The sequence below is a fragment of the Cupressus sempervirens genome, chromosome 8, assembly GCF_028749045.1.
Source record: "Cupressus sempervirens isolate cs-2001-9-10 chromosome 8, ASM2874904v1, whole genome shotgun sequence".
Classification (NCBI taxonomy): Eukaryota; Viridiplantae; Streptophyta; class Pinopsida; order Cupressales; family Cupressaceae; genus Cupressus; species Cupressus sempervirens.
The window spans coordinates 160,734,859-160,747,254 of NC_143125.1; the positions used below are offsets into that span (position 1 = coordinate 160,734,859).

The 12,396-nt window shown below is 37.6% G+C and overlaps 1 protein-coding gene across 1 annotated transcript in view; it reads right to left on the reverse strand.

Moving 5' to 3' along the window:
* Positions 1-12,028, reverse strand: part of LOC149542058 (NEDD8-activating enzyme E1 catalytic subunit-like) — an 85,949-nt gene extending 73,921 nt beyond the window's left edge. Inside the window, exons 1-3 of the mRNA XM_089797097.1 lie at positions 11,799-12,028; positions 9,925-10,088; positions 9,204-9,406 (exon numbers count right to left, since the gene is read on the reverse strand). Of these exons, the coding sequence (XP_089653223.1) occupies positions 9,204-9,406; positions 9,925-10,088; positions 11,799-11,894 (463 nt within the window). The 5' untranslated portion in view covers positions 11,895-12,028. The remainder of the gene's footprint in view (positions 1-9,203; positions 9,407-9,924; positions 10,089-11,798) is intronic.
* Positions 12,029-12,396: the final 368 nt, after the last annotated feature.

Genomic DNA, 12,396 nt, shown 5'->3' on the forward strand with positions numbered 1-12,396 from the left:
CCCTGTGCTGATCAGCATATTGCTTCTGCTAATTTTGTGTTTTTTGCAAATTTTCCTTCAAAGATCGCATAATGTCCTGACACTCCTACAAAATATCCTTGGCCTTAAGCACCCTACTGTCCCCAAATAACAAATCCAAAAAATTAGGAGCATCATACTCGTACAGTGCCATGAAAGGGGACATTTGAATAGACATATGGAAAGAGGTATTATAGCAGTACTCCCCTAGATGTAACCACTTCACCCAAGCCTTCTGCTCTCCTGCAATGTAGTTTTGAAGGTACCCCTCAACCCATTTATTCACTATCTCTGTCTGCCCATCAATTTGGGGGTGGTAACTGGTACTCGGAGTTAGCTCTGTTCCACACAACCTGAACAACTCCTGCCAAAAGTGGCTCATAAACCTACTATCCTTGTCGCTGACTATGCTCCGTGGCATCCCATGTAATCTAAACACCTCTCGAAAGAATAGCTTTGCTGTCTGTACTGCTAAATATGTGGATGAAATCGCAAAGAAATGTGCAAATTTTGTCAATCTGTCTACCACAACAAAAATACAATCCTGACCCTATGCCTTTGGAAGGCCTGTGATAAAATCCATGGAAATGCTATCCCACTTCTTCTCTGGTATAGGCAGGGGCTGTAGTAAACCGCCTAGAAAGGAATGTTCCTGTTTGTTCTGCTGACACACTGGGCACTCCCTAACAAACTGTAGCACTTCTGATTTAAGCCCCTTCCAAGTGAAGTGCTCTCTCACTTGCCAATACGTCTTAAAAAATCCTGAATGTCCTACTAATGGTGAATCATGAAATGCTCTCAAGATCTTTTGCTTCATGGCAGAGCCAGGTACCAAATAAATCCTTCCCTTGTAAATGATCAAATCATTTACAACAGTGTATCAACTATCCTGAATAGCTCCTTCAATAACACTAGATGCCCAACTATCCTTGGCATACTCTCCCAAGATCAACTCTCTCCAATCATCCATGACTATCCCAACAACAAGCAAATGAGGCCTTCTGGATAAAGCATCTGCGACAATATTTTTCTTCCCTTTGACATAGACTATGTCAAAATCATAGGCCTATAACTTACTCGCCCATTTCTGTTGCCTGTCATTAAGATCCTTCTGTCCAAGGAAATGTTTCAAGCTATTATGATCTGTTTTTACTGTGAATCGGCTCCCTGCTAAGTATTGCTTGAACTTAGCTAGCGCGTGCATGATTGCTAGCATTTCTTTGTCATAGATGCTGTAAGTTCTCTCAACACCTCGTAATTTCCTGCTCTCATATGCGATGGGATGTTTGTCCTGCATAAGGACAGCTCCTACGCCCTCTCCTGAAGCATCACACTGCAGCTCAAAAGGCCTGGTGAAATCTGAAATGGCTAAAACAGGACATGTACTCATCAGCTCCTTGAACTTGTCAAAACAATCCTGAGCCCTCTCTAACCACTTGAAACTGTCTCTCCGTGTCAAATCTGTAAGTGGTGCTACTATCTGTGAAAATCCCTTCACAAATCTGCAGTAGAACCCGCAAAGCCCAAGAAATCCCTTGAGTTGTGAAGTGTTCCTCGGCGGTGGCCAATCCAGAATGGCCCCAATCTTGTCTGGGTCAACCCGAACACTTCCTGCACTAATAATATGCCCTAGATAGAGCAACTCTGTCATCCCGAACTGGCATTTACTCATCTTGGCATATAATGACTCCCTCTCTAGAATGCTGAGCACTGCATCAATATGCTTCAAATGTTCCTCCCAAGTACGGCTGTATATCAGTATATCATCAAAAAAAATCAACACAAACTTCCTCAACTGATCTCTGAACACTCTATTCATACAGGACTGGAAAGTGGCGGGGGCATTAGTCAACCCAAAGGGCATGACTAAGAACTCAAAATGTCCGTAGTGGCATCTAAAAGCTGTCTTCTCCACATCCAACTCTCTAACCCGTATCTGATGGTAGCCAGATCTCAAATCAATCTTAGAGAAGTAGCAGGCACAGTGCAATTCATTAATAAGCTCATCAATGCGCGGAATAGGGTATCGGTTCTTGATTGTCTTCTTGTTTAGCTCCCTATAATCAATGCACATCCTCATTGTACCATCCTTCTTCACCAATACTACTGAAGAAGCGAAAGGACTCTTGCTTGGCCGTATGTGCCCCATGTCAATCAACTCCTTAATTGCCTTTTCTATTTCATCCTTATATCTCTTTGGATGGCAGTAAGGTGTGATGATAACTGGCTTAGCCCCTTCCTCTAACTCAATAACATGCTCGATTCCCCTATCCAGGGGTCTCCCTGGAGGTATCTCACCAAACACCTATTATTTTCTGTACATCAGGTGGATACTCTTGTTTGTGCTGCTCTGTCACCTCAGGCATTACTCTAAACTCTGTTGTCCACTGCACCTGGTCGTGTCTGAAGAAACTCTGCATCCGCTTGAGTGACAACAATCAAAGTCTCCCATCTGACAAACCTCTGAGCACTATCTTCTTACCATTTGCCTCAAACCTCATTTCCATTTTCTGGAGGTTAAATGTAAACTCTTCCAGAGACTTCGTCCAATTCATCCCAAGCACCATATCCTGATCACCAATGTTGACCACAAAGAAATCTCCCACCATGTCATAATCTCCCAAACGAAGTTGCAAGTTGGTGATTTTCTTGGTACAGTCGATTTTGAAGCCATCAGCAACCATCACCTTAAATCCTCTATGCTCCTCTGTATGTAGCCCTCTGCGTGACACAAACTTCTCATCAATGAAGTTATGTGTTGCCCCTATATCAATGAGTGCCACAAATTTTTGTCCATCCAAAGTACCCCTAACTCTGAAAGTGACGGCTTCCTGTATACTGGACAACTAAGCTATCGTGCTATCACTGCGTGCTTCCTCATGTGAAGAATTATCATCTCCATCTGATTCTGATGACTGCTCTGAATCTCCCTCCACTGACTCTTCGGCTGAAAAGTACTTCATCTACTTAGCTTTTGCTTTCAATGGACACTTATGTGACAAATCCCAAGGCTCCCTGCAATGAAAACAAAGCTTCTTCTTCCTGAGATCATTAAGTGTCTCATTGTCCAACCTCTTACTTTCCTCCTTAGGTGGCTGAGCCTCTCTATGAAAAGGTTTACTGTCCTTATCTTTCCTCGAAGGGAAACTCTTTGCCTGGAATTTATTTTTAGAAGCTAAAGAGGAATCCATGTCATGAGCTTTCTTAATGGCTTCCTGCAAAGTGGGAGGGTTGAGAGCTTTAATCCACCCTCTCAACGGATCAGCTAACCCATCCATAAATAGAACCAGTATCCTCCGTTCAGATACATCTATTACTAACACTGCAAGTTTTTGAAACTCTGAAATGTATGTTTCCAATGATCCCCACTGTTTAAGCTGAGCTAACTCCTTGAAATGGAGTTTTGGATCCTTCTTATCAAATCGTTCAATCAGTCTCTCCATAAACTCCACATATGAGGTAATGTGTGCATGTCCCATAGTGACCATGCCATGATGCCACCACTCGTGTGCTAACCCATCCAGATGAATTGCTGCATACTTAATAGCTTCTTCCTCAGGCATAGGGTTCAATTGAAAGTATGTGTCAAGCTTTTGAACCCAAGCTCTTGTTGTAGACTTTTCCGAGCCATCATAATATGATAACTGAAGTTTCCCTACTTTCTTCTGTAGCTCATAGCTCTGGTTCCTGTCATGTCCACGTGGCATATGTTTCATCCACACATCCATATACTCCCTAAAGGTAATTGCAGCAGTAAAATCTGGACCTCCGGCTTCCTAATCTCTCCTCAACTGGTCCTGTATATCAGTGATTTGGGGCTCTGGTACGGGCTGCTCTGGAGCTCTAGGAGGAAATGTGGGAATCATAGGCCTCGAACTCATTGTCCTAGTTTGCTGGGGTGCATGACCGAAATTGTTCCCAACTTATTCGCCTCCATTATGTGTCCCATCCTGATTATTACCATTCTAATTATTTCCTCCACCCACATTAGCATTCAACCCCATTTGACGAGCCATCATTTGCATCATAAGCTCCAATCTCTGACTCTGTTCCTATACTCTCTGCTCTACTAATCGTTGTCCCTGTGCCAAGGTGTCTAATAACTGTAAAAATCTTTCCTCTCCCTGATCTTGACCGGCATTCCCGCCTTTGCCTAATCCTGTATTCCTGTCATCTCGGTCACCCATATTGCTGTCTTGATCAAAGAATACCTCCTCTGTGTTTGTATGATTGGATTCTATGTCCACCTACACGGATGAACTAGACTGTTCGCTCTGCAAGTTTGAAATCCTATGTTGTCTTGCTCTGGTACTGCAGAAATTATAAAGCCCCTGTCGCATGCTCAAACATAAATGCTCTGATTTTAGTGTTTTGACATTTCGTCAAACAATTTCCCCTCTATCCGACTATTCCAAATTCCTTATAAGACCCCCACAGGATTGCAGGACTTATAGCTTTGATACCACTGTAATATCCTCCCCTATTTTTCCCAAATAAAGAAACTTGCAAGCTACTTTATGATATCAATTAATTTTCTTAATAACTCAACATAGCATTTTTGTCAAACACTTGGCACACATACTACAATATATAGGAAAATCTGAAACTTCTTATTTGCTAATTAAATATTGATTTTTGCCATGTAAATGTGCTCATACAATTGTTTAACATGCTGCAACAAATATCAGTCTCGTATTCAACAACTACAATGCAAAAGTATTAAAATTTGACAGAAGAAACCTGGAATTAGTTGCTGTAGTATTTTTGCAGATGTAGTTGGCAGCCTTCCAAACCCTCAAATCAGCAAGAATAAACAATAAACTTGTTGCAAATACTGTTCACGCACTGTAGCAAATTCACTATTCATCCGCATTGTAGCAAAACACTATTCATCCGTACTGTAGCAAAACACTATATGAAACTCAGTATGTTTGGAAACACCGTTAATCCTCCTGACTGTGTCTTTCAACAGCGAAGAGAATGCTAGCAAGAGGGATTCCGTCCTCCAAGCCCGATAAACAAATATCCAGCAACATAACATTAATCTTCATCCAAGTATACTAAAAAGAAACTCTTCCATTTCTTTTATAGTGTTCTCACAAGAGCTCAGTCCTTCGTTTTCTCAATGTGGGATAAAACATAACTTTCTTTATGTAACTTATATCTCCATGTGTTATAAAATAAAGGGGACTCTTTTAATTTAAATATTTTCCACAAACTATAGTCTATGCATTAATAAAGTTAAATATTTAAATTTAACTTTATAAAATAGCTTTATTAATACATAACAAATCTTATCAATGATAAACAAGTCTTCTTGTCGATTTTAAACAATTACCATCGACATACTGCTGCTACTGGATGTCCGACCATGTTCAAGATGACTTACTATAAATAGTAAGTATGCCCAAAGTAGCCTCAAAACCCCTCAGAAAGACCTGCAACTGAAACTATCTAGGCCAAATGGCCTCAAGTCCCTTTAATGTCCTGGTTAGCCTACGGGACTGTGGGGAAATAGGCTAACGACAACATCATGCTATGAATGTTAAAAAGGGGACATTACAGCCTCCCAGAATATCAATTTGCATAACATTCACCATGTCCTCCAAAAAAGTTTATAAGGTATATGCACATGCATTCTCATATTGGTTACTATATAAGCATCGAACATGCAAAGTATAATCTATCATGATCTATATAGACATCGTAAGATATCCATCATAATAAAAATTTAAATTATTGTAAGATCGTCACCTTTCAATAACTTCTACAAATACAAGTGACATCATTTGAAAGTCGTCACTTCCTCATGATGTACACAAGGGGTAGGCCCATTACAATCACACAGTCACGAGGTATATTCATGAATCACAGTCCTCTTGACTACTACAATTTATTGATCACTGGAGAATCCGTCTAAACATGGTCCCTCCAAATCACAGTCTTCCTATTCTTGTAATAACATTCTCGGAGGAGATCAAGGCATATAGCTCTTATTGTACATGTTAAAAATAGGAGTCTAAAATAAAATCATCCCAATATTCTGCACACATATTCTCCTCACAATTCTTATTTCTTTTACATATAGAAGAACTACATTCCTTATAAATTTCCATATATATACTTACCATGTAGATATATCTGATTGATACCCCAACCTTTAATCCCTCCTTAGTTATGTATTATCTTATTATTTTCTCTTAAAATATGAAAGAAGTCTTCTCTCCATGTCTTTCCTCAATCGTCTTTGCCTGATGACGTTGATTTATGATCTTTTGGTTGTTGCTTTTCTTTTGTAATTCTCAATGTCCTTTATCTTCCATTCCATGGGAAGACATTGCTTTGAGAGACTCTGGCCAATCTCCAACCACACTGCAACCTTCTCTAGATTCTTTTGTTTATGGTTGCCAGTCCCTTGTTTGTACACGCGTAGTAGCATATATGTGCTCTTCCTTCCACTTTGTTAATCGCATTTGATGCTATCCACTGACTTGAGTGTCTTGAGCCTAGTCTCCTTAATCTCCAACCACACTACAACCTTCTCTAGATTCTTTTGTTTATGGTTGGCAGTCCCTTGTTTGTACACGCGTAGTAGCATATATGTGCTCTTCCTTCAACTTTGTTAATTGCATTTGATGTTATTCACTAACTCTTGAGTGTCTTGAGCCTAGTCTCCTTAATCTATGTGCTATCATCACCATGGCCAAACACAATGATATCCCATTGTCCATATATTTGTGTTCAATCCATAATGTTTCTGTCGCTAAAAAAAAAATGGTGTTTTGCAATGTAGCTTTGATCCAAGCAATCATTATAATCACATTGTGATCCATGCATGACATAATCCAAATCACTCCACCTTCAAGAGCAAGAGCCCCACGCAGGCTCAACCAAATTGAATGCCTTTGAAAAGGTGTTAATAAGAACTTCCCTCGACACAAGGTTCGTTGACCCCTATCAGGTTGTCACATCGGTATAGTCTCTGGTGGATTTCCTCTACATACTTTCCAACATTTCTTTTCTTCCCTTATTTAATTTCATGGTGACATGTCTCATCTTTACAAAGACTCACAAGTAAGGAAGGCGTGGATTTGGCTCGCTGAACTTTTAATTAAATATTCCTCATAACTTTATCGATAGCCAATAATACTAAATAGACTACAATAATCACTGATATGTATGGCCACCTTCTTTGTATCCCGTAGGTATCCCTTTTGATATCAACGTCTAAGACGTCACTCCTATAATCGTTCATCTCAGAAATACAAGTCGTCGAGTATACATGAAGTATGTTCCATCTTCAGTCATAATGATGAAGTGTGTATTGACTTAATACTTTCTCCACCTAGTCACTATTTCAAGTTGACCTGTCTATACCTTGATTCTCTATGGCTCTATATCTGCAGATGTATCTTATCTCTAAGTATGAAGAGTTGGGTGCTTTGAACGTCTTGATAGTTATGGTGTGCTTCAGTATGAATTGACACCATTCTCTACTTTCCCTATTTGGCACATGCATTGAGAGCGCTCAGGGATGTTAGGCAGTAATCTTTCGTGGTGTCTTGTCATCTAATGCTCTTTGCAAGAGAGATGACATGAAATCAATCAATGCAAACCTTGTCATTTGAAGTTCTAGAATTTCATTCAATTTTTTATTGATATTCTAGGAGACCAATACTTGTGATTTCAAATTGATATCAAACATTTTTGAGTAATTGGTGAATAGCATGTATTCTAGGAGACCAATACTCATGATATCATATGTGATATCAAAACTTTTTGAGTACATGGTGGATATCGAATGTCAATATTCTCGGAGACCAATACTCATGATATCAGATGTGATATCAAAACTTATTTGAGTATTTGGTGAATATCACGTATTGATATTCTGGAAGACCAGTACTCTTGATATCAAAATATTGAATATCTTATGATCAAAGATATTTGTATATTACATTGAGGTAATATATGGTCAAGAGTTTATCCTCCATAGCTAAGAGGGAGTGTTGATGTTTTGTAGCTTTACTCAGATAAATTACATCAAGATATGTATATATATATATATATATATATATATATATATATATATATATATATATATATATATATATATATATATATATAAAACTAAATGATTTTAATTAGGTATAACTCAATGATTTTAATTAGGTTAATGAAAATTCTCTCACTCTCTTATATATATAAGAGGTGGCTGCAATTGGAAAACATATACCAAATACAATGGCAGTGCTTAGTACATTTGCAGTGATCCTCAGAAAAATAACACCAAAACCCATACCCAAACCAGTAACTTAGCAAATTAATAATCAAAATAGACCTACATGTTCTCTACATTCATTGATTATCCCTATCCTGCATTAATCTAAGTTTAGTTTGTATATTAATGTATATTTACTATTTTTTTTATTTGTAAAATCCCATGCCTACGTCCAAATTTGGGCTGCTGAGATTTTTCCAGGTCTGAGTTTTCAAACTATGTAACTAATGATAGAAAAAACAGAGAAAATGAGCACAGTTTTCTCTGTTGTAAGTGATACCACATGTCTAGTGACAGTTTTCTGCATCGTCAGTAATCAGTAAAAAGGCATGCTTATGATGGGTACATAATGAAGACAACATAATCACGTAAGTCAAAAGATTAAATTTATGTAATAATGCAATCACGCACAAACCATTATGTAATGATTGATATATCATCTATAATTTTTAAGGACCTTTCATCTATATAGAAGTCTTCTATGAGTTTAAGCGGGTATATATTATTAGGCTAAATAATTAATTAATGACAGTTTACTGGTTATTTTAATGACTTACTTCCCATATTTTATTGGTCTCTCTTTGAAGATTATATTTTTTCCCAATTTTGTGTGCATGATATGAACTACTTGTCAATTGTCTATTAGGTGGCATAGCTTCAGATAAACAGCACAGAGACCTCCTCCGAGCCATCAATGCTGCATAAATGCAACATGAAAGTCAAAAACTATTCTGTAGAATACATGAAAACATGTTTGATTTCAAACAGGAATATTTGACAGTTTTCTTGCATAATGAAAAAAGATAAATGATTGAAAGCACAAAGTACATAATATGATTAACACCACTGCAAGAGATTTTTAAATATGCCAGAAAATTTTAAAAACAAGCATATGTTAAAGTACCAAGAAAGCTACAAGCCACTGCATTGATATAGCTCCGAGCCTCAATTGAATCAAGACCAAGTGCAATTATATTAAACTCGCTGTAGAAGTCAATTTCTTTCTCCTCAATCCGACAGAAATGGGGTACAATGTTTACCCCACTAACTCGCTCCATGACTCGCTTTGCAGCTACTTCCGCCTTTGGCTTCCCCACATCTTGCATCCTGCAAAATCACAATCCTAAAGGTGAGGACAAATGTTCTGCATGTAAATAATCAATCAGAAACAGTTACATCAAATTTAAAACAAAATGTTCAATAGTGGACACAGAATATATCTCACAGTGACAACCATAACCAATTTCATGGAAATTAATTTATTTTAAATGTCACAGTGGACTGAAAATTCCAAAAAGATGATTTTTTACATTATGCAGTCTTCAATAATGCATCCCAACGGCATGTATGAATTGTTTTAACAAAAAGAGCACATCACTATTCACTAGAATCCTACTCCATCTCCACCTCTCAACAGTTGGGCATACATAAACTTAAGGAGCCACTGACATTAGTTTGTTAGAAACCAACCTTGCCAAACTTCCCCTTGAATTAAAATAGGGGTTCCCTACATTGCCCAGCATTAAACTACTAGCCACAGTGCATTATACTTAGAGCTTTACTCATTATATTAAAAAAGATTTTTTGTAGCAAATACATCTGAGATGCCAAAGTTTCAATAAAACCTGAAGAGGAACTGCCGATTGAGATTGGATACATCAATGGTATCCATATCTATCACCTCTATGTTCTTAAATCCAGACAAGGCAAGATCTTTTAGCAACTCGCAGCCAAGACCCCCAGCTCCTACAACCAAGACCTTGACATATTCTTGCAAATCACTTCTCAACTGCAACATAAAACAAAGATAGAAATGGAAATGACACTTAGAAAACAGTAATCAATAACAGTAAATATTTGAAAGGAATAGCTGCCCTCCTAAATGTATAAGAAGAGAATATTGACTGTGAGTTAATTTAGCTGAAAATTTAAACAAACAAATATTCCAAGATATCCAAAGAAGTTTGAATGCAGAATAAGAGTAATTAATTAAAATCCAGAAACTGCACTTGGTTGTCTTGGAGCTCTACAGAAAATAGAGGACTCTTAGCATAATGTATGCATAAAACTTTTAAAGTTGCTATAATGTGCAAAAGTATTACTATTGTTAAACAAACTAGAACCCCTCCAAATAATTATTAACTGCTTGTTTTTTAGTCTTACCAATATGCAAGAATAGAAATTGATAAAACAGCAGATCATGTGCATATCCCACTGCAAAGTCCACCATATCATTGCAGAAAAAGCATAATTATGAAATAGAAGAGCTTTTGCCAACCATGTGGTTGAACTTGACTCATGTCTTTCCCAGTGGCGTGCATCAGGGATCAGAAAATCCCATCTTACAAAAAGCATTGGAATCACTTGGGTGCAGTGAACCCAAAACATTCTATTTTTGCTAGGAGGAGAAAACACAAAACATTTATTATGGGAGAAAGTGTTAACTTGTTCTGATACAACGCCACTAGCAACTGTCAGCAAGTGTTGCAAGCCAATGGCTAAATTCCATATTGCTTGATTTTACAGGTGTATAGGGATTAATTAACTCACAGTGTTGCTTCAATAGATCACGTAATAGAAGGCATGGGCTAAAAATGGTTTACTCTAATCGTGACAAGTGGTAAGTCTCTGCCAATGACCACAATTTGATATGCAATGGCATTTGATAGTTACATAACCAAGGTACTCAACAGATCCAGACATGTTTATGAAAAGTTCTGTTAGCTGCTTTACTAAGTGAAGTCATCCTATAGATAAAAATATTAAAAACATATTTCCTAGAACTCCAAAGTCAGATGTTCGAAAGTTCTAAGTGTGGTATCTTATTTGCATCAAAACAAACCAATTTGGAAGCCTTCATCTACCAGGTTGGGTCGCAGTTAATTCAATCTTATAGGTCCAAAGTGGTGCAGTTAAAATCAGAATTGAATTATATTCTGATAAAATGCTACTTTGAGACCCGGAAGACCATATTGCGTGCAAGTCAAGCTAGCGAACAAAGGCCTCTGAAGAATTATAATTATAGCCATTTAGTCTTTAACCAAACCAATTTGTTCTGTGTTGGGGTTAAGAAAGTATATTAGCGAAGCCTACTAGAGTAGAACATGCAATCCCTTAGTCACAGACAGTAATACAGAGATATAATGGATAGCGAGCATCCTGGGAGATGCTCTACATCATAGAGATTGACGACAACCACCACTATAATATATACATGGCATTACTTGGCTGTTCTATGAAAACGATAATGGCCGTAATAACAATTGGGTATTTTCAATTTACTCAACTGGAAATTCAGAGGATCGTATTGAAAAAAATTATGATAAAACAAAACGCACAAAAAAAAACCAAACGCAAGAGAGCGTAAAAAGCTACTCGGGAGAACTATTTGAAGGAAAACCATAAACTTAAAGATGTCTTCCGATTCCTGGTTAATAAAGCTGCGGAATGAAACCAAACTCCAGAAGAGACGATCGAAAGAAAGAAAACCATAACCTACCTCTGCTCCTGGCTCAAAATTTTCGCCGACAAGGTTTCCTGGCCTGAGAAGCAAGCAATCAAGATCTCTCCATCTTCCACTGTCAACGTCCTCCATTTCTCCTCTTTCCTAATGATTTTTGTGCTTCTGCTGCAAATGCAATTTGCTTTTGAGAAAGCGAATGACAGTCTTTATTTGTACTGCTAACCACCCAATCGAAGTGCGGAGACTGTTTTTTGGGAAGTGGTTTATAACTAGCTGTAATATTCAAGTAGCTTATAACGTGAGGAGATCGTTGAGAGTGTGATAGGGATTGGAGAACAATCAAATTTGTGAGGACTTTAAAATGATCATTATGGGTTGGGAAATTTGAAGATGGGTTTGTGATGAGGTCAACAATGGTTTGAAATAATAACATTATTTTTGTTTACTTATTCTTTAAAAAAAATTAAAAAGTGATCTGAAAATCTTAATATTTGTGGGTAGTTTTGTAGTTAAGAGAGTTAGTAAGGTTATATTTGAGTTTTAACATGTAGGTTTAAGATTCAAGGTTCAATTCTCATTGATAGGGATTGGAGAACAATCAAATTTGTGAGGGCTTTAAAATGATCATCATGGG